This window comes from Vitis vinifera, chromosome 16, assembly GCF_030704535.1.
Source record: "Vitis vinifera cultivar Pinot Noir 40024 chromosome 16, ASM3070453v1".
Classification (NCBI taxonomy): Eukaryota; Viridiplantae; Streptophyta; class Magnoliopsida; order Vitales; family Vitaceae; genus Vitis; species Vitis vinifera.
This window is the reverse complement of record NC_081820.1, coordinates 27,287,050-27,309,840: the sequence shown is the minus strand read 5'-3', so window position 1 is coordinate 27,309,840 and position 22,791 is coordinate 27,287,050. Positions and strand designations below refer to the sequence as shown.

Sequence of the window (22,791 nt, the reverse complement as noted above, 5' to 3'; positions counted from 1 at the left end):
CTAGCAGTGCTGTTTGGATTGGTAATTATTGAAGAAAAAGGCGTAATATGCAATGAATGAGGGGATTAATCCCTTTCTCTTTACCAGAAAAAGACAGTCCACGAGAGATCATTTTGGGAGTATTATGGGGATTATTTTTCTTGTGCTCCAACCAAGAAAAAGACACTAGGATTTTCTTTCTGTGATGCTCAGTAGCAAAAGCATTTGGGGTGTCTGAATTTTGGTGAGCCACTAGTGGAGCACTAGCAAAAAGAAGATAACACGACGCTTTCAAACTCCCGACTCCTAGAATCATGTACTAATCCGCAAAGTTAAACCCTAATCATTCTCTAGGTCATAAAACCAACGGTGTGATCAAATAAACCTCCTAAAACTCCATCTTCCACAAAGTAATAAGAGACAGCTTTTCTGGCATATATCATAGCATGGTAGCATAACTACCACCACTCTATGATCAATCTTTGAATAAGAGTGTTGAGCTGGGCTGATTGATCAATGGTAGGTGCCTAGAGAAGTACTAGTTTATTGTTCATCAGATGCAGGACCGAGATGATAATTTCACTGAACAACAGTTGAGGCCACTATATGAATATGCTCAAAGTGACATGTCCTATTCATTCTAGATCCTCACTGTAGATGGTAATGGGAGAGAGTCAAGAGCCTCTCATATGGGGGATTTGCGGGACAAAAAGGAGGAAAATGAGAGCTCATCCTCATCCACCTCCACCGTTGTTTTTGACAAAGAAGGTGGCAGTCATGTCACAAAAGGCCATGGCACCTTCCATGGAGTACCTCCTACCATATCCTTGAGTACCCGAAAACTCTTTAAGTGTAAATGGCCATGAGAATGTCCTCTAATGACCTTTTTTAGGCATATATGGTTTGGAATCATTTAAAACCCTAGTTCACCATGTTCTTTGTTGTTACAGGTGCAGCTAAATCTCCCCAGGCTCATGAGCCCCAATGATGGTAAAATTTGAAGTTTGGAAAAGCAGAGAACAAATCCCAGAGAAAATGTCAAACCAGATTTCTTGAATGGTTCCTTTCTCTGATTCTTATGATCCTAAAACATATACATCCAAGTATCAGTGAAGAAGAGGGAATGAAACTGTGGATGCCCGGATCCTTCCCTGATCTTATGGCAAAGCACATTATGGCATGCGTTTTTATCAGTTAATAATGCTATAATCCTGATCATTCTGTATTCTTACTGTGTAGCTTGAGCATTAATCCAACCTAGGTTAGATGTTTGAACTTGTTTTCATTTCTTGTGTTAATCTTTTCAGATGATTATGATCAGTACTGATGATCAGCATGGCTGTTGCTCAATACAATGAATACTACAGACAGATAAACTAACTAGTGAACATACAATGCTTTCTGCTATTCATCTTTCTCGTTAAGATACCAAAAGTCTGTATTTCTTTCACAGAACTTCATATTTTATACAAGAAGGAACACACAAAAACACAGCAGAATCATCTTCTATGGCCTTTCCATTCCCATAACTCCACAGAAGTGGCTATACAGCATTACTACTAAAGAAATTCATATAAAATTCTATACAAAGTCTGATCAAATCTTTCTATATCAAGAGAGAAGTGTTGGTATTTGAGTAGGACTCATAGGCACAATTAGCAGAGCCATGGATCATTGCTGCCTGCAACCAGTACCTGGTTTCCTCTTCACCGGGTCATTCATGAGCCAGGGTTTTGCAGCTTCAAAATCCAGCTGTGCATCAAGCTCCAAAATCTTCCTTGAATCCATCAAACCAACAACTACAAACTGAAAAAGTCTAAAAGATCATTGTCTATCTGCATAATGTAGTCAAGGTCACCATCAACAGCATGTCATCTGAAGACAATGTCACGAATTTACCTTGTAAATGGGGTTCATACCATCCATGAAACCTTCAGCTACACCTGAAAGATGAGAGTAACTGTTACATTACTAAGCGCCTAATCTTACAAAGAAGACGATCTTGCCATGAGGGGGTCATCATGGGGCAACCCAACAGCACCTAGTAGTTATAAGAATGATGTGAAATGCAACATTGACCATTCACACGACCTTGGACCTTAAACCCTAAACCTCCATCTTCCACAACTATGAATGATACTAAGAACTACCATGGGAAATTTCCTCAGTTTCAGGCATATGTCAAAGCATATATAGTTGTTTCATATACAACTACAACTCTATGATCAAACTTTGAATGAGAGTATGTTCTCTCACTGACCCACAGGCTGAGCTGATTGATCCATGGTAGGTGCATAGAGAGGCAATGGTCTATGGTTTACTGGTTGCAGGAAACAACAGCTGAGACCACTAGATGATCATGCTTAAAATGGTATGTTCCATGCATTCTAAATCCTCACTGTAGATGGTAATGGGAGAGAAACTCATCACATCATATGAGGGGACTTTGCAGGAAAAAAGGAGAATTGAGAGCTCATCCTCACCCACCTCCACTGCTGTTGTTGATAAAGAAGGTGGCAGTCATGTCACGGCAAAAGGCCATGGCAACCTTCCATCAAGTGCCTCAATAGATGAAGCTAACCACCATGTGTTTATATTACCCCAAAAACTTTAGGGCAAAGGGTCTTTGAGAATATATTTATCCAAGTTCTTGAAATAAAGATTGGGCTTGGGCTAAAAGTAAAATTTCTAGTCTGTCTTGAAATTAAGCTTGGGCTTGGGCTTGGGTAGGAGTGGATTGAGCCGCTGGACCAGTTCACATGCTTAGTCGATCAATTGGTCACTAGGGTTTTAAAATTAAAATATATAAAATTTTCAATTTATTTTGATTTATTTGAGCCCATTCGACTATCATATAAGGGTTTACCTTTCATATAAAAAGGCTTTTCCAAACATTAGAAATACCAAGCACCAAGTGAGATAATGAAAGAGACATGGTGCCCCATACACCAAAGATCCCAAAAACCAAATGTTGAATATTTTTGAGCTTGGCTTTGAGGACCCTATGCTTCAAAAGGGTTTTTCATTTAAAGGGCCTTTTCCTTAATTCTTTACCAGCCTAATTAGCCAAGCTATTCATATTTTTTCAACTTAAAGGACAATGGAGCATCATGCACGCTCCCGGTGACCAAAAATTCACAGGGTTAACTAATCATTACCTTCGTTAAGCTTTGTCCACATTGTCAGCTCATTGTTAAGGACTTGATTTTTTGGAACTAAACCTTGAACAGGGCATGAAAAACCTCTAATTCCTATACAATTTCTAACTAATGCAACAAAAAAGAGGATTGCCCATTGAGTTTAAGAGTTCTTATTGTTTGATGACGTTTTCAAAAACAATTTTTGAGAACAATTCTTAAAAACAACTAATTTTTAGGAACCAAATCATGCTTGAAAACTCAAATGTCAAAAACTGTCTCTTTTTATAGTTAAGTACAAAATTCTCTAGATTTTCTCCATTTTTTTTATTATTGCTCAAAACACCATACAAAAAATAATTGAAATCACCTGAAATTTTTTTCTCTAATTCCTTTTATGAACTGTATTTCCTTCTCTCATTCTTTGCACTAACTCTGTTTGGGTTCATAGCAGAAATCCAATGAAATTATTGGGGATAGGAACAAGATTGAAGTTAGGCTACATTGGCCCAAACTAAAACCAATTCATCATGGGGGTCCAAGTTTGATTCACTTGGAACCTCCTCCCAAGGTACATTGGAAGGCAAAGAAAAATATGGGTTTTGCTGGCCTTGGTCCCCCCTACGTACCATCAATGGAGGTGGGGCTCCAAATCACATCTTTCAGGCAGATTGACAATGAATTTTTCCTCCCTCCCTCTCTCTCTCTAATGGGAATTTGTATAGTTTATAGTTCTTTCCTTGCACCCCTTAGAAGGGTAGTTGAGGATCCATACAGAACCCCTTTTATGGAATAGCCTTTGAAAGACTAGGAACCAAAATAGTTTGGCAGTTTGGGTCTTACACGAGAATGTAACTACTATAAATGCTTGAATAGATGGATATAACCTAATCTAGCAAGCAATTGACTTCCATCTCATTAATCATCTTAAAGTCCCTTTCACTGGACCAAAGTCCTTGTCTGCCATGGTCTTCAACTAATTTTCTCCTCGAGACACCATTCCCACCTCACTGTTCTAACTCGAATTTCTTCACAGCATAGTACTTTTTTTTTTCAACCAACACAACCCACTTATGTTTAAGCCAGCAGACACAACTATGTGGGTGGGGAACACAACTAGTACCAGAATTGGCCACAGCTGATCCTCATACCACATCGTTGGGACCAAAAATGACAATTAGAACCATGCTTCCCACCCGCATAACAAATATGCTGCCCACAAAGATAACAAGTACTATTTTTGGTTCAAATCCTACAACCACCAAGAGAAAATAACTGCTATAATGCACAAACATAAAGGAGAATTATCCACAAAGATCAAGTAATATTTTGGGGAAAAATCCTACATCCACCAAGAGAAGATAACTCTTATGATGCACAAGCATAAAAGAGAATTATACCCAAAAACAAATAGAATCATATTGATTTTGATAGATGGCACTAAAACTAGAAGGGAGTAATAGACATACTCATTAACCCTAATCAGCAGAATATTCAGAGCATGAGAATACAGAGTTTCAGACAAGTGAGGAGAATAACAGCTGCAACTGTCTTTATGCAGATAACATGGCCTTATGGATCTCGACAAAGATGGCAAATCTAGCATGGCCAGTGGGCACTGCCCCTCAAAGCTTCAAAATATAATAAAAACCTCATAAAGCCAAAATGCTATTGTCTCCTTCAACTAATAAAAATTTTCATTCAAATGGCATCATACAAAGGACATGGACAATGCCCAAATTCACAAAAATCCATAAAAGATAATATATCACTTGATCATGAAAAGATGAGGCAAGACTACAAATACACTGCCTCTCTTGACAAGTGAGACTCAAAATACTCTTTCCAGCCTCTTTCCATATGTCATCACAATTCGTGACATTTTTTCAATATACCACTCTCTACAGATGGAGATCATCAAAATACGATTACACATTCCCCAAATCACGATTTAAAAAACCTATACTTAAAGAGGCAGGAAACATGGCAGCACACATGATTTCATGAATGCATGGTATTTAACATTTGACTTTAAAGAAACACCTACTGTAATAATTGTAAAAATAAAATATGACCGATGCAGGATGTAATGAGTATGTGGGTGATGAATCCCAACCCCACATAATGAGTATACACGAAAACAGTGAATGATATGAAATGCAACTTGACTATGACAAACAAGAGACTTCGATACAATGCAAGACACAAATTAGAAGAGAGAGGGGGGAGGTGTTGTTGGAACAAGAAAGAGAACTGGTTGAAGGAAGGAGAAAATGTGGAATATAGCACTGGGTTGATTTGACGTGCCTCGGACACTTTGAACCAATTTTCTGCAGTCATCCAATCCGACGGCACCACCATGGTGGCATTAGGTCTCAATGATATAGCGTGAATTGTGAGCTCATCAATAACAAGGGCCGACCAACAGCAACCAACTCAATCAGTCATGAGTTGTGCAATCTATTCAGCATACCACAGCCACCTCTACCTCCCTATCCCAATCTTCTGGCACCAATAATATACTTTTGTTTTAAGGGAGGTCTTCCCCATTTCTTCAACGCCATCACTACCCACTTCCTCCATGACAAAAGATAGAAAAAAGGAAAAAAGAATCTGACCCCATGGTGCTGATGCAAGAGTTAGTGACAACTCGAAGACCGATACTTCTGTTGTCTGAAAATGGTGACGACCTGACATGTATGCAATCCCGGACCCAACTCAACACACCCGAATGCATGCAGGGACTTCTAAAAGGAAAACAATAGACCAAGGCAGCAGCCTCAAACAGAAATGGCACGACTAATGGCCAGCTTGGCCCACTCGGCAGATTCCTTAATCAAATGGTCTTCTGAGGACAAGCATTCATTTAAAAAGTCTTTGCTTGACAGAGATTGCTGAATCAAAGAACCTGCATTGCTGCCCAGTGTGTCCGCTAGATCCCCAAGAACTCCAATGGCAGTCTTCATCACCACATCATCCCTGCATGCAAATCGATAAGTCAGTTACTAAATCATCAAAAGAAGATATAATTTAAATCAAGAATTACAGGAACTAAAACAGGTCTTAGTAAGAACTCACATGTCTTTCTCCATGTATATGCTATCTAGAAACTGGAGAATGTGAGGTGCATAAGGAATCAAAAGCTGAGTTTTTGGAGAGTTCTTAAAGCCTTGAAAGATGCCAGAATATGCCTCCAATATCCCATTTCTCAGAAGATTGGTGTACTCTGTCATTTCATCATCAGCACCTGCCGTGTGAGACGATAACTCTGCAGCACTCTGGAGCATGGGCATTGCATACATCAAGTATTTCTCAAAATTCTCGCCTATTGCCAATGCTATGTCACCAAAGCACGAGAAGATGGGGGGCTTCACAGATCTGTGCAACTGGTTGCTTGACAAGTCCTTTAGTAGCAATGTCATAATCCCATCACAGTAAGGCAGGATCTTATCCTCCAATGCCCTACATATATCCCCGACTACACCGACGGTGACAGCACAAACTTGGTACTCCTCAAAATTTTGAAGACCCATTTCCAAATACTTATAAAACTCAGGCATGTATTTTGCAAAATCTGGCCCTGTTGCATAGGCAAGTGCCCCAATAGCAAGCATCGCCTCCTCATGCACAGTGGCACTTCTACAAGCAAAAACCCTCAAGAAGAGACCCATTATCTGGTCTGCATACTGCATGAAGACATATTTAGTTGGCTCTGATGATCCTAGCTTCTGAATGATAACCTGCAAGCACCCACAGAGCAGGCCTTGTAATTCATTTTGCTTTTCTCTTTCATCAGATGAAAGCTTCTGAGCCTCAAGTGTCTGATGAAGTTCCATCATAATGACAGGAACAAGTTGCAGCACCATGGGAGCTGTTTCATCAGTTGAACATCTCACCACTTCATTCAATGTTTCGTATGCAGAAGTCCTTAATCGTGACTCTCCAGCATCTTTTCTGTGGGTGACAGTGAGAAGGGATTGAACAATTTCCTGGAAAAATGGAGTTAGGGGAGATGCTGAACCCACATCCTCATACCCTTGGGCAAGAAAATAGAGAGCACCACAAGCCTTCTCAGCAACATTTGGAACATCCTTCATGCTCAGAAGCAGAACTGTGATAATCTGCTGACAGTTTGCATGAGTAATTATAGGTGTCTCCATTGTTGAACCATGAAGAAATTCAAATATTCGTCCAAGAGTCCAAGCTGTTGTGTCCTTAACATGATTATTTGGGTCCTTTGTTAAGGCACTAAGCATGAAATTCAAAGCAACATTAACAATGGGAGCCAGCTTGTCGGGGGAAGGACCCTCTAAGATGGAACCAAATGCATATGTGGCTGCCTCTCTCTGCCTCCAATCTGGTTTTGTAATGTTCTCTTCAATGAATGGCATAACAAGTGGGACAATATCATCTCCAACTGTTCGAGCAACCAAACCTAGGCATGTTCCACCAGCCATTGCAAGATTCCAAGCCCCTTCATCCTGATCCTGATCCTCCTCTTGTTTGAGAAGAGTCTCCAACAACATAGGGACAAGAGCTGGAAGTGCTTGTTTGATAAAATAGAAGCAAGGAATATCTGAATCACCAGAGAAATCGCCCCCGTATTCTTCTAGGATATCTATCTCCTCATCACAGATAGAGCTCCAGAACTCAATGGCTTGAAGAGCAACAGGTTCCTCATCTTCCCTAACAGCCTTTGCTGTGATGTTAAAGATGTCCTGGATGTAAGGAGCCAATTTCTCATAATAAGTCGAAGAAATAGAAACCAAGCACTCAAAAGCAGCCTGCCGAATCTTGACTTCAGGAGACAGTGTTGCTTCACAGACAACTCTCATGATATAATCACGCTCCATATCATTGGTAAAGTTTGCCTGAGCAAAGCCAAGAGCATTATACAGTGCACGGGTAGCAGCAAGCCTAACATCATTGTTCCCTTCAGATGAATTCATACCCTGAACAACGGCTGTGAGTATTTTATTTACTTGATCTTGGTCAACAACATCTGGGGAGACTTCCTCACACAAATACCCAAGAGTCTCTAACGTGGCTTGCTTAACATGAGCTGGAAGCTGGTGAATATTTGACAACAGTGACCCAATCAGCTCAGGCCACTGTTTCTGAGGCAGCTCAATGCCTGCGATCTTCGCAATTACTTGTGAAGCAGTTGACCGGGCATCAGGGACAGGAGATGAGAGGGTCTGCAACAAGCAGGTCTTGATCTGGGTCTTTACAGCAGCATCCAAAGACAACCATCTTTGGACAAGCTCAAATTTCCTATGTTGCTCCTTGGCATCCAATGCATTCTTAAGAATCAAGCCTGCTAATTTACGGCTATCAACAGGCTTTTCATCATTAGCTAGTTCTCCAGAAAGAGATAGCAGGAAACTTGGAAGATTTTGGTCCTGGAACTGTTTTAAACTCTCTTCTGCATGTTTCCGAATGTTTCCATCGACTGATTGTGCATTCAAAAGCACTTGAGTGACTTCCATTGCCATATTATACCTGAAAGTATCAAATATTCAATTAACTATAACTACATAACTCCAGAAGCAAGATGAGTTTTTACCCCACATTGCATATTCAATAAAGAACCGAAAATATTGAGGAGGAAATAAGTCAAGTTCAGAAACCAAGACAAAACTAAACATGACTTGGTCGAGGTATTTTTTTCCCAAACAAAACTCCATGAAAGAGAGGTTTCAAAATTGTGCTTTCTGCTCGTCCTTGGTTTTTCCAGCAACCAAACAGAGAACAAACCTAATTAGGGTTTTCATAATGCCTCAGTGCACAAAATGATCTAAAACACCAATCCCAACAAATCCAAACAAGTGTTGTGACGAGATTAGTAATCGAACTACTTGTCATAATACAAACATGACATAGAAAAGAGTTCATGGAATGAAAATCTTATATTTTCAAACAAATACTAAATTATGTATCCAGATCAATCAAGCTATTTCTATGGTTATTGCCTGAATAAAAATAAATCAATACACATTAAATAAATAATCACTGTAACAGAATTGGGCAATTTAGTAAACACCTAGGTCTATCTCTAAGGAAATCCATACCTCCCCAACACATTAACACTGCAAAATTCCAACTTTCTTAACCAAACAACTGTAGATTTTACTTAGATCGCCAAACTTAAGTTAAATTCACAGAAAAATAACTGAACTATTCAAAAGAAATAAATAAGTATAATTACAGTACTACATCAATACTAATACAGAATTGGCTTTTCCAGTGAAGCCCCAATTGATCCATCAAAAACCCCAACCTCAACCAAACGAATCTATGCCCAACCGAACCATGTCAAATTAAATTCACCATCTCAACCAATAAATTTCAACAAACATAACAACAGCGACAGATCGAATCAGATTTCACATTCCAATTAACCCAAAACCCAAAACCCAAAACCAATCCTTTACTAAGCCAATGATTAACAAAATACAAAATAAAAAATGGAACACCAAGAAAAATTAGAAGCAAATACAGATCAAAAATCGAGTTCCTAACCAAAATCGAACAAGCACGGACCAATCAGATCAGTAAAACAGATAACTTAAACAACACAAAAAACACAACCCATTTCCGAACAACGCTGATTCAAAGAAAACCCCAAAAAAATAACACCATGTACAGATCAAAGACTGAGTATTGAAGCCAAAATTGAAGAAATACCGAACGAATCAGATCAGCAGACCCGAGATCGAACACCCGAATCAGTCCATAAGAACCCTAATTTTGACACCAATAGAGAGTGGGATTGACATAGGTGGCGATGAAATTACCTGGGAACCACGGCTATGCTGCAGTCACGGATCGTGAAGAGAGCAAAACGGCGCTGAGAAACCCTAGGAGAGAGAAAGTGAAGAGAGAGAAAAAGAGAAGAAGACGCGAATGTAGAGCTGGACTCAAATTACAAATCTATATCTATTATTTTTCTTTTTATTATTTTTATGGTTTTTATTCGATGCTACGCGGAATTCCATTGTTCTTTTACACCGAGCATCAAGGCCATTGATCTATGACCTCAGGAAGTTGTGGTTGGCGGTGGAGGAAACGCCAAACTGTTGGACGGCTGCAGTTATGAGTTTGTTGCGTTAAGGTGTGGCTCGTGTGGAAATTGTGGGTTCGCATGAGCAAATCGGAGCGGTTAATTTTGTGGGCCCCGATGGTACAGGTAGATAATCATGACTTGTACGGCCATGATGGATCCAGGTCAACACATCGTGGGCTGTGATTGTTCGTTGGACTTTACTTGTAAAGTCGTGTTTTCGGGGAAGTTTTTTTACAGTTGGTACATTTACCTAGTGATTAGGAAAATCAGGCAATACATTTATGACAGGTGGCGCTACATTAGCCGCTGAACAATTCCATTACAACACTTCGTTATCAACTCAAATTATTTGTCATACCTTTTAACTTTTCTTTATTCAGTTCTAAACCAAAAGTTATGGAAGTAGTATTTTCACTAGGGATTTTATATTTATGAATTTTAAAAATAATTAAAAATATGATATTTCTTCATCAAAATAAGACTAAAACTGTTTTTTATATATTTTTTTCTTAGCTTACGAACAAAATTTGCTTTTAAAAATAATTAATAGCAATTGATATTAAAACCTATTTCCAAACAAACCCTTAGAAACTCATTTTTTTGCATAAGAGAATTTATATTTCATATTAAATTAATATTATTTTTAATAACTAAATTATTAAAAATATACTAAGCATTTTTAAAATATTGTTTAGTAAACATAAATAGAACAACAATGCTTTAATTATTTGAGAAACATATTTTACAAAATTATTTTTAATAAATTTCTATTAGCATTGATTGGAAATTATTTTCTAACTTAAAAAAAAATATCTCAGATGCTTTTTTTTTTTTTTTTTGTAAAAAAATAAAAATAAAATTGTTTCAAACTGGGCTATACTTGTGGGAGATAAATGCCTCTCCCACATGAATTCTTGTTAAATAAATAATAAATAAAAACCCATAGATTATATTTCACTTTAAAAAATTTACAAAAAAATATATAAAAAAAAAAAGTAGAAAGAGAGAAAAAAAGAAAAAAAATATAAAAAATATATTAAAAATCTATAAATTATTTTTATATAACTCATCAAATATAAAAATTAAATAATTTAAAAATACATAAATTTTTAATTAATTTTAATTATATTTATTTATTTTTGGATATTTTTCATAATACAATCAAATATAAAAAAAAATCAATTTTTTTTTACATTTTTTTTTCTTAGTATTTTTTGGAACCAAACATAACCATAAATTTTCAAATAAAATAAAATAAAATTTTCAATTCAATTTATGAGTAATAAATATTTTAAACTCATAAAAACCATTTATGAGTAACAATTTTAATTATTTTTTACTTTATTCTTGAGGATGGTATGATCATATTAGGATTTTATAATACATACAAAAACTATGTTCGGAAAATATCATTAAAAAAAAAAAAATTAATAAATTATTTTTAATTTTTATATCTCACTTCAAACTCATTTCCTTATTTAAACTTTTATATATATAAATAAGCCCACTTGAGTGCAGGTTCGGGGGGATGACCTCTCCCCGCCCGTCCCATTACCATCTCAACTTCTCAACTATAACGGTAGAGCTTGACAATGAAGAAGTGGAAGTTTAAAGGTTCGAAAAGAGAGAGTAGTAGAGATTCTGACAAAAGTTCAAGTAAGAACACAAGTTTGAAACTGTTACAATACCTATGATTAAAATGCAGGAACCCATGAATCTGAATCTGAATCAGAATCGGAATCTGATATTGCTACTGACTCCAATCCTAAAATGGTCTGATTCTGGTCATGTTGGCTTGGCTTCTAATTGGGAAATCCTTGATCATCACTTTGGGTTGGATTCATGCTCTAGGGGTTCTTACTGTGCCTGGTTCCATTACAATCAATGGAGGGTGGTTGTTGATTTTGAAGGTTTCTCTGGCCTGCATCAGGGTTAGAAGACAAGCAAAATCAGAGTTGGAACTTGGAACACGCCAGCAAACCAGATGCTTACCACCATTGGATCCAGGGAGAGCATATTGAACCTCCCATTCAATTACTACCTCGACTCTGTTAAAGTGTTTGATATGGGGAAATAGGAATGGAAATAAAATGAGAACGAAGGTGAATCGTAATACAAGAAAGGAATCAAAATCCTAATGAGTGTGATTTGACTTTCATAACAATTAATTCATTTATCCCCATTCCCATTTTAAAAACAATCGAAATGCATTAGTGAATGAAAAATGGAATTGATTTCTTGTCTCGATTCTTTATTCCAATGTTCCAAACATGGCATAAATTGCAGCTGGTAATGTAATGCACGCAATTCTCTGCGCCTACCACCAAACCAGCAACCTATATTTCGCCCCAAAATGATATTCTTTTCACAGACAAAGCCTGGGGAAAAAACTGGGCTTAAAGTTCCCAGGTTAAACATCTACGGATGGGCAACCTCCCACACTACATTCTTATAACAAGAACCAAATTTACGGGTATGCTGAAGGCCAAACTAAGTGTAATCTGTCAGAAGGAAATTCATATCTATTTCTTTGATCTGAATGAGGCAGCAACACTATTTATAATTGACTCTTTTGAAAGAAATAGCTTTCATAAGAAATTGGTAGTTAAACGCTACCTTGTGATACTACCCAAGACCTCGGACATATTGGTCAAGAGTCATATTGAATAGCTCAGACCTGCACAAAGCAATTACAGGTGTACCTGGTAAGAATTTGATTGTTGTTGCAGTTAAGATACTTTAAAGAACCTAGAAGAGAAACTAGTTCAGAAAAGTAAGATCTGGTTATTAATCCTAGTAAAAGAAGTATGATAAGAAATGTGCCGACCTTTGTAACATGCATTTCAATTTATTTTAACCTCTTTAACAACAAAAAATAAGGGGTGATAAAGGTGTCAACATCTGACTATGACGGATCAAACACCAAGTCATAGCTGACACTCATTTGAATCTTGTCTTTGGATACATGTGAGACTCACCTTGGATATTTCCCAAAGGAAATCTCCAGTGTCACATTGCGTGGGCACGGTTTCTATTTATGATAGCCACAGGCCAAAATCCTCAGCCTATGTATACGAGTTCAAAACTATAATATGTTGATTTGGTACCTGATTGGCATTCCTGGAGAATAGAGCGGATTCTTGACAACATATTCAACATACAAGTTGTAAATGTACTTTAGGGATTCCCGTAGATCACCGGTCCTAGGATGAGTGACCAAGATAATCTGCACAAAAAGATGTATGCAATGTGTCACGACAACCGATATTAAGGTTTCCTACGCTCAAAATAATTAAACCAACACATATTTACATGCATCACTAATAAATTAAATAAAAAATCCATAGCAAGAATATTTTGACTAACCTTAATCCCAGATGGACTTTCCATGAAACTTAGTTTGTATGTATTAGTACGAAAGCTATGAAATGAACACCCCTGACCAGTTAACTGAGGTACCCCAAGGTTTCCCTTCTCCACACTACCAAAAATAATAATAAATAAAATAAAATTAGGAGCAGAAGACAACCCTATATGCACAATCAATAACTTATACATCATCAAGAACAATGGAAGACATTGTTAGGCATTAAATGAAGTGCCCCGGGGTTCAGCAGGCATAATATTGGAACAATGTAAGAGTTTGGGAACTCTAACAAGTGACTTATCTAGAAAGTAGAAACTATATATTGAATTCAATCAATAAATATTGTTCAATCTAAAAGGGAATGAAAATTCACATTACCAAACATTGATTCAATAATTAAAGAAGCATTAGTACTAATAATGAGGAAGAAACATTCGCTTTTCTACTAACAGTATCCAACATGAGTTCATTATGTTTCTCACCATGGTTAGATTTTAACCTAAGCTCCTTTGGCATAAAACCATTTTACAAATTTAAAAAATAAAATAAAATAAAATTCATGAGCATGTTTACTCCTCGTGCTTAGAAATACCAGAAGCTGTATCTCAGTCATTTCATAGAAGTTGGTCCTAGAGACCTCAGAAGCAATAGATAGGGAGTTCAACCCAACTGTTTGGGATTGAATGAGAATTGGGTATGTTTTTTCATTACATGATGTTCTGACTGTCTGAGTTTGTAGTCACACCATATGAAAAGTATCTCAACCTGAATACTGAAAAAGGATCTTTGAACCTGGCCCATGTATTTGGGAATAAAGCTTTATTGAGTTGAATTGAGTTTACACATGCATAAATTTATATATACATCATAATTCTATTCAAAAGGATGAACTTATGCTTTCAAAAACTGTTCATTTTGAAAATGCTCAAACACTTTAAAAACAGTTTCAGTTTGAAGTGAAGATTAAGAGAAGAAAATATACCTAGTGGGATCCATCTTAGCTGTTAAGGACTTAAGAGAGAAAAGCAGACCAAACATGAGCTTGTGGTCTTGTTGGGCATTCAGAGTCCTAAGGGAGCGATTCCATTCTCTGTAAAGCAAGCACACCCCGTTCTTATTGAACACATACATCATGTGGGCATTGTTTCCAGATGCCGTTGGTGGTGGAGGCAATGGGCTGATGTCCGACCCTCCAAAAAACTGCATTTTTCTTGTTCGATGAATTCACCCAGATGAACCGCTAAAAAGGTATCTGAATTGAGAGGGAACGCCAAATTTTAGGAGTTCCTGCAACACAGAAAATCCGTAATTCAATCCCATGATTAATTTTAGGTTAATTGATTTATATAACAAATATATTTTATATTTTCTGCATAAAAAAAAGCCCTAGCATTTTGATGCAGACAAAAATAAGGAAAGGAAAAAAGAAAAGTTCAAAATCTACAGGTTCACCCAAATACTCTTAGGTCAGTTGAGTGGAGATTCTGCTTGTCTCCTAACTAAAATAGTGGAAAATCTGACATTTTAAATTTTCATTGCTTTCAATTTTCCTTCATTTTCTCAGCAAACAAACAAGCACTTTGGGATAAACAAAAAAGAACCATAACAGAGACCAAAGACAGTTTCGAGCAAAAAACCAACAAAACACAACCCATTTCTGAACAACGTCGATTAGCAGAAGCAACAAAAGACCACAAAAATTAGCAGGAAAATAGATCAACAAAACAAGTTCCCAAGAAAACAAAAAAATCAGATCAGATCAGTAGAACAAATTAGTCAAACAAACCAACGAAACACAACCCATTTCTGAACACCAATGAATTCCAAAAACAACGAAAACCCATAAAAATGACCACCAAATGCAGATAAAAAATAAAGTACTGAAAGCAAAATTGAGGAAATACAAAGCACATAAGATCAGCAGACCCGAATCGAACACACGAATCATTCCAAAAAGAACCTAATTTCGACACCAATTGCGAGTGGGATTAAGAAGGGTGGCGATAAAATCACCTGGAAATCACGATCCCGGTGTAGTCACCGATCAGAGGAGCAAAATGGTCAGGAGAAACCCAAGAGAGAGGGTGAAGAATAAGACGAGAATTTCGAATTTACACCCATTAATTTTATTTTATTTTTACGGGATTTATTCGGTGTTTCATGTGATAAATCATAATTATTATGATGATCTGCATAATAAATCATAGCCGTTGGCTTTGATCACGAGTCTTTGCAATTGCAACTTGGAATTGGACTGCTATGGTTATGAATAAAAATAAATTTCCTTTATTTTTATTTTATTTTTGGTTATTGGTTATTGATAAATTTTGGTCCAACTATTTTTTTTAAATTAATTATTAAAACCATTAATAGGATTTTGTAAATTAAACAAAGTGAAAAAACTTGAAAATTTTAATTCTTAATATTTGTTTCTAAAATTTTCCTATAATATGCAATTTTAATAACGTTCTTATAAATTAAAAGGTTGTACCAATCAATTTATGTTTCTAATAAGGGCTAATAAAAATTGATTTTTGAAAATTGTTTTATAAAAACATTGTCATGCAAATCTTACCTTACCTTCTTGTTTCAAAAGTGTCCTTAAAACCAATTTTCCTATTCACAAAACAAAATTTAACATGAACTAAGTTTTGTAGAACTCGTTCCATAAACATACCCTTTTCAAGAACAAATTTTAATTTAATTCATTAGTGTTGTCTTTTACTGACCTTCGTTCAAAATAAATAAATAAAATGAATTTTATTTTTAAATCCTCAATCAAAATTTTATTCTCAGAAATAATAAAAATATGTTTTTAAAAAACATTTTCAAAAAAACTATTTTTTAAGAGAGGTTCTAAAAATGGTTTCCAAACAGACACTACGTCTTCCTTGCAAAGATTTTTAACCAATATGTTGGGTACAAGCAAAATGAATCTATGCCATTAAGGGAGATTGAATCTTCATCATCCTGATCAAACAGTGCCCATGCCAAAGTTGTTCATGGAGATCATCTTCAATGTCTCCATGATTTGATCATTTGATTCATTTTGTCCATTGTTAAACTCCCATCTCCATTATCATCAACCTGAATTCAAGAAATGCACGAGTTAGAAAATACATCAAATATCCGTTATTGGAATGTTTCTGGAAAGTCACAAACCTCATGAATCAAACAACTTGTGTGATACTAAATAACGATAATTATGTGTTAAGATTTCTATTTAAGACTCTTTGGCAATGTTTCAGAAAACCATTCTCAAAAGCAAGTTTTTGAAAATAATTTTCAAAAATAGTTCTCGATTGTTTTTAGGAACAAAATTTTGTCAGAGAACTCAAATATGAGAGAAACAATTGTGCACTTATATGAATCCTCTGTTTCCTAGATCACCCTAAAAATCACTTGCTTTTCAGAATAAATTCTCAAAACCTGTTTTTAATACAAGTTTATTGAACATGTTTAGCAACCCAAGCTGACAAAAGCTTCATTAAAACATACACAGAGACATAAGCTGAACAGTTGAAATACCTATATTATTATGAATCTGAATCTGAATCTGACACTGCATTTGACTGCAACTCTAATGGTCTGATTCTATTCATATTGGCTTCTAATGGGGGTAGACCATCATCATCACTGGAGCTGGATTCATCCTCTTCTTGTTGGGAGGTGCTACAATGCAAGTTTCCATTAGAATCATGCCGGGCTGTTGATTTAAACTCTTCTTGTTGGGAGGTGTTACTATGCAAGGAGGTTCCATTAGAATCATGCAGGAGTGTTGATTTAAAGATTTCGGGCCTGCATCAGAGTTAGAAGTAAGCATATACCTTGCAAAAATAAAAATCATCTAAAAAATTTTGCCAACTCTGCAACAAGCAAAAAGGGCATTGGTCTCATTATCCAAACTGTGGTTGCATTTTTTGGCATCACAATCAAGTAGTAATTATAATCTACTTGGGAAAATTTTCAATGGGAACTATCACATAAATTCCAAAACAAAACAAGTTGTCAAGCTGATCCAAATTCCTAAGTTGCATGCTTCATTCCATAAGGGAAACAAGAGACAAGGCTCACAACTTTACTTAACCTTAGGTTCATACAGGCGGCTGTATGTACAAATAAGGTCATAGAAATGGGACTGTAGAATTGAGGAATCAGTCAAGTGCAGTTGGTCCAAAAGAATACAATGCTTGGAATTCCTTCAACAAAGAATTTTTTTTTTGGATTTTGGAGTCACAATCTGAATTTAAAAAGTGATCACTAAGTCTCTATTATCTCAGTACTTCTCAGCAAAATGATGTCCAGAATCTGGATTTAACTTTTTTTTTATTTATAATTGAGGAACCTTCCATGGCTAAGCCATTAGGACTCTCCATGAGGACCCAAACCTTGGGGTGCTGACCGCCCTGCAACAACCAGCACCGGGTAGAATCTGGATTTAACCATTAAGTACTTCAAACAAGTATTTTGACTCGAAACGCTTTATTTGGGTTCAGTCTTTGAGTTGTTGGTAGGCTGGATTTCAGCTTATTAGCTACCCCTTTTTTGGAAAGTCATAATTTAGAACAAGCATATTGTTTCTCAAAAAATATGGCACTTCTTTTCTATAGGAGTAGTGACATATTGTTTGATTGCTTACTACTCTTTAAGATGTGAAGAAACAACACACCATTCTATAGACTTCTGAAGCACACGGACTTGCTCATAAAAGAGAACTTGAGAAACAATACATGCCACCTTGCTACCCGACTCCATAGCTTTCTCCCTTCCGCTTTCATCAACCACAACAAAACTCCCTGCATATTGGAAAAGAATCCTATTATTGTTTTCCAATCCATAAGAGAATGTCAACAGAAATCAGGAAAAGTCCAAAGAAAAAGGTGGAATAAAACTCCATAAATGAAAGAAAAGTGGCAAACAAAAGGCAATCAAACGATGGTCCACCGAAAACGTAGCTCACCAACCGAAAGGTTAAATCAAGAAGTTCATGAAAGCATAGATGAGTTTGGACCAAAAGTAACTTGCCCTTCCTAGGCACAAAACACCGATGAGAATAGAAAGAAACAAATCAATACAAGGAGCTCTTCCGGCATAAAATTAGCAAAGCATCATGTCTGAGAGGAGTGAAAACCTTTTTTTATCCACATGCTCTTTTGAAATTTGGCTGGAAACAACGCCAGTGAATTCTCGCCCCGAGCATCCATTACCTAGGCAGATGCATAATTGGGCAAAAAAAGCACAATCAATAGATAAACACAAATCGCATACCTAGTGATCAGGAATAAAAAAAAGGAACAACAATCAAATTGGGCAGGTGGAAAACCACATTGATTGATGTTTAAAAAAGGGAGAGATGGTACCTCAATGAGATTGGTGCCTCGAAGGGACACAACTTGCATAATGCTTTGACCTTCTTGAAGAGTCAAGGTCTGTTCCTCAGCTGCCCTTTTCAGATTCTTCCTTCCTCCTTTCATGGACCCTCTTCCAAGTCAAGTTCCTTTCCTCTGCAACTCAGCCACAATGGGTGTAAGACCAAGTTTGCAAACTATCCTTTCCCACCTCTTGCGCTTGGTTTTCTGTTTACCATGTGCAAATAGTGAGCGGTCAGCAATACAAAATTTTGATTGCTTTCATTTTTCCTTCAATTCTCAGCAGACAAACAAACAATTTAACATTAAAAAAAACAGAGACCAAGTTAAGTTTTGAGCACAAAACCAACCACACACAATTGAATTTTCAACAACACTGATTAGCAGAAAGAACAAAACCCCAGAAAAATTAGCAGTGAATATAGATAAAAAATAAAGTTCCAAACAGAAGTCAAACAAGAAAATTCACATCGGTAGAACAAATTAGTGAACAAAACCAATGAAACACCACCTATTTGATCTTGCAAAAACAATGAAAACCCAGAACATTTACCCCCAAATACAGATCAAAGACGATATAGTGAATGCAAAACTGAAGAAATATACAGAGCAAATGAGATCAGCAGACCTGGAATCATACATGAATCAGTACCCAAAACCCTAATTTCGCCAAGATGTGTAGCATTGAAATCACCTGGGAATCACAGTTCTGCTATAGTCACGGATCAACAGAGCAAAATGATGTTGAGAAACCTTAGGAGAAACTAGAAAGTGTGAAGAAGAGCAATATGGCACTGAAAAAACCCTAGGAGAAAGAAGGTTAAGAATCTGCCAACTTCAAATTAATTTCTTTCTTTTAGTTTTAAATATGTTTTTAAAAACTATATACACACACACCCCATTATATGAGAGTACAAATAAATGAACCCAAAAGTATCCCCATTGTAAGTATGAAGAGTTTGTGGACTTTTTCATATTAAAGTATCCCAATTATATCACTCATTTACTCATATTTCACAACGAAGAGTTTGTAGACTTTTTCTTCCTTAAGTACCCCTATTATAAGTATGTAGGGTTTATAGACTTTTTCTACTTAAAGTACCCCTATTATATCACTCATTTCCTCTTATTTCACTATAACAACCATAAAAATTTCACTTTAAAGACCATAATAAATTCACCTTTTTATTATTTATCTGTTATAACCGATAAAATTAAATTCACTATACTTATTATGCACTTTAGAGCTCTTCATTTTCCTTTTTAAGATGAGAGTCTATACCCTTTTTTTGTTCCCCTTCCTTTCTTCCAAAGGCTTCGATTTTCATAACATGGTAGGTACTTAGTGAATGTTTATTCAAGCCAAATCTTTTTTATACAAAACTGTTAGATCCAAGTCTGCCCCATTAAATAGTTAAAATGAAAGGATGAAAGGATAAAGCATACAGTGCATAGACTTTTTATTGCTTCCATCCAACTAGAAAATAATAATAATACCACATATAGATAGTAAGATATTCATCTCCAGGTATAGTCATTGATGACATTAAACTTAGCAAGCTGCCAGTGAACTAGTGTGATTTAAGAGAAATTTCAAACCTCATAGTTTCCTAAATTACCTACTATCTTAAAAATGAAAACGTGTTCAGACTCTAAAAATCAGTTTAAATATGTAACCATTCAACAGTAAGGCAAAACGAATTAATTACAGAGATGAACATTTTGCAAAATTTGATACTGCATCATTTAAGGCAGGTTGATGAACTTGCTTGGACGTTTCAAAGGAGTCCAATACAGGCCGCCTGACAGCTGAAAGGAAGAGGCCTGGAATTTTCAAAATAGAAGAACAGGTAAGATAAAATTTTCTCCACCATAAAAGGATAATATACACTCATATAAGATTAATTGCAGAAACTGTTCAAGAATTTCCTCTTTTTATAAGCTAAATGCATAAGAAATTATGAAGAAGGATAGCCTTCGCAAAATATTCCACTTCACAAACAATGGATGTTCAAATCAGTGGCTGAACCAATTACATTTGTCATTCCAAATGACATCTTCTGCAAATTCCTCTCTTTCTCATATTCCTTTCCAGAATTAGCCAATTTTTTCTAATATTTCCTCATCTATGTGAGCAATTCTCCATGGTTATTGTCACAAGAATTCAGCCCAATAACAAGAAAAAAAAAAAGGGTTTCAGCATCAATAGGGAAATGTACTTCAGTGATCATATGGTATTTTCCATGTAGTCCAGAACATAGTTTTAAAAAACGCCCGTAAAGCGCACCTAGGCCCAAGGCTCAACCACTCCCTAGTCATAGCGCCTTGCTTGCCAAGACATGTACCTTGTTGAAGAGGTGCACCTCGTCTACTTTATTTTTCCTTTATGAACACTTCTATTCTTGAAATCTCTAATTGTATATTGAAATATACATAATTTGATTACTTTTTTGTCAAATGCTTCTTTTAAATGTTTGGAATCTTAAATTTTTTATTGATTGGATCATATTTTGGATCATATTTTACAAAATTGACATGCATCCATGGAAAGGTTTCACTTCACTTAGGCGCACCTTGTGTTGCACCTTGAGCCTAAGTTGTAGAAGACTTTTGCCCCTTAGGTGCGTCTTGCTCCTTTTACAACTATAGTCCACAATGAATCCCTAGAATTCAAAATTTTGAACAATTGCATTGACAAGGTAAAAGCATTCCAAGAGAAACCTATCCCTCTTTTTGGTTTCCAAAAAAATACAGCTATGAAAGAAAACAACATTTTCATTCCTAAGTCATTTCTCATCTTTTGCTAGAGAAAAGGAAAAAAGGAAAAAGCCCCTCAGCAGCGTCAATTTAAAGTGGCATTTTTCTGTATTCCCGAATCATTTGGTGAAAATTTTGCAATTCAAAATTTTAATTACTTGTTGCATATTCTCTCCGCATCAAAACTGAATCTGTTTTTATACAAGAAAACATTCCCAACTAGCAAATACCGTTAATCAATAAAAAAAAATTCATCTTGAGCTGTAATCCAAACTAGTAATAGTTCCACGGCTGTTATAAGAGAACCTAGAATTCAAAACTCACAGCAATACATTCCCAATTTATAAAGCACTGAGAGTGAAATTCGACCCTCTGTTAGGATTACCAATAAAACGAAGATAAATCAAAAAAAAAAAAAAAATAAGGACATATTATGATTACTACCTCGACTCCTAGATGGTGAAAAATTTAGGATTCAAACTTGTCTTTCATGTTCTCACTATTTTCTCAGCACCCAAACGCTTGTACGTAATCTAAAATCTCATTGAACTAATTAGGAATAGAGATTGGAGGGGTACCTACCTTGAAGGCTTGAACTCAGAGATGGACCGAATGCTTTCGATCAAAGAGAGATGCTGCCAGCAAACCCTAATGCATGTAGAACGAGAGTGTGCTCAGGTGATACTGGGCTGGCCTGGCCTTGGGCGGGCGGGCCGGCCCAATCTTACCATGTAACAAAACCAAAATAAACTATCCATAATTTTCATTAATTTTTTATTATTAAAACATAATAATAATTCACATTCATCTAAATATCAATTAAAATCAACAATTTCAATTAGTTTTAAAATGTTAAATTTAGGAATTGATGCTTTTTTCCTAAATGTAATTCACAATTTAGATTTTTAATTATTGATGTCATCGTATTTGTTCGATAATTGTGATAATATCGTGACTTTCTTTCTATTTTTTTACTCGTATTTTTCTTCAATTTTTCCACAAACTAAAAGTAGTTGGAATAAAATGAGAAAAAATGTTTTGAGATTTTCCTGATCAAAGTGAAGAAAGTTTGAGAAAAATATATTTCTTAATATTCTAACTCTTTTTTCTCGATTT

The 22,791-nt window shown here is 36.0% G+C and overlaps 3 protein-coding genes across 18 annotated transcripts; all 3 read right to left on the bottom strand.

The window, feature by feature from the left end:
• Positions 1-4,795: 4,795 nt before the first annotated feature.
• LOC100265913 (importin subunit beta-1) lies at positions 4,796-10,051 on the bottom strand. 2 transcript variants are annotated; one of them, XM_002276564.4, is made up of 3 exons: positions 9,914-10,051; positions 6,195-8,618; positions 4,796-6,095 (listed from the first exon to the last, which is right to left on the bottom strand). In XM_002276564.4, the coding sequence occupies exons 2-3, from the start codon at positions 8,609-8,611 to the stop codon at positions 5,897-5,899; spliced, it is 2,616 nt and encodes an 871-aa protein (XP_002276600.1). In that variant the 5' UTR covers positions 8,612-8,618; positions 9,914-10,051; the 3' UTR covers positions 4,796-5,896. The 2 variants fall into 2 exon arrangements, with proteins under 2 accessions (XP_002276600.1, XP_059589832.1); XM_059733849.1 differs by having other exon boundaries at positions 9,804-10,049.
• A 1,713-nt stretch (positions 10,052-11,764) lies between these two features.
• LOC100243588 (uncharacterized) lies at positions 11,765-15,784 on the bottom strand. Of its 2 annotated transcripts, none has more exons than XM_002276542.5 (6): positions 15,563-15,784; positions 14,532-14,836; positions 13,549-13,663; positions 13,290-13,408; positions 12,799-12,859; positions 11,765-12,103 (listed from the first exon to the last, which is right to left on the bottom strand). In XM_002276542.5, the coding sequence occupies exons 2-5, from the start codon at positions 14,753-14,755 to the stop codon at positions 12,808-12,810; spliced, it is 510 nt and encodes a 169-aa protein (XP_002276578.1). In that variant the 5' UTR covers positions 14,756-14,836; positions 15,563-15,784; the 3' UTR covers positions 11,765-12,103; positions 12,799-12,807. The 2 variants fall into 2 exon arrangements, with proteins under 2 accessions (XP_002276578.1, XP_019081380.1); XM_019225835.2 differs by lacking the exon at positions 11,765-12,103 and adding an exon at positions 12,397-12,518 and having other exon boundaries at positions 15,563-15,727.
• A 628-nt stretch (positions 15,785-16,412) lies between these two features.
• On the bottom strand, positions 16,413-22,395 carry LOC100248727 (uncharacterized). Of its 14 annotated transcripts, none has more exons than XM_010664579.3 (8): positions 22,258-22,378; positions 20,628-20,742; positions 19,547-19,612; positions 18,910-19,125; positions 18,681-18,756; positions 18,219-18,345; positions 17,078-17,347; positions 16,413-16,636 (listed from the first exon to the last, which is right to left on the bottom strand). In XM_010664579.3, exons 4-7 carry the CDS (start codon positions 19,021-19,023, stop codon positions 17,086-17,088), a joined length of 579 nt encoding a protein of 192 aa, XP_010662881.1. In that variant the 5' UTR covers positions 19,024-19,125; positions 19,547-19,612; positions 20,628-20,742; positions 22,258-22,378; the 3' UTR covers positions 16,413-16,636; positions 17,078-17,085. The 14 variants fall into 14 exon arrangements, with proteins under 14 accessions (XP_010662881.1, XP_010662882.1, XP_010662884.1 ...); XM_010664580.3 differs by having other exon boundaries at positions 19,559-19,612; positions 22,258-22,336; XM_010664582.3 differs by having other exon boundaries at positions 19,547-19,627; positions 20,657-20,742; positions 22,258-22,336.
• Positions 22,396-22,791: the final 396 nt, after the last annotated feature.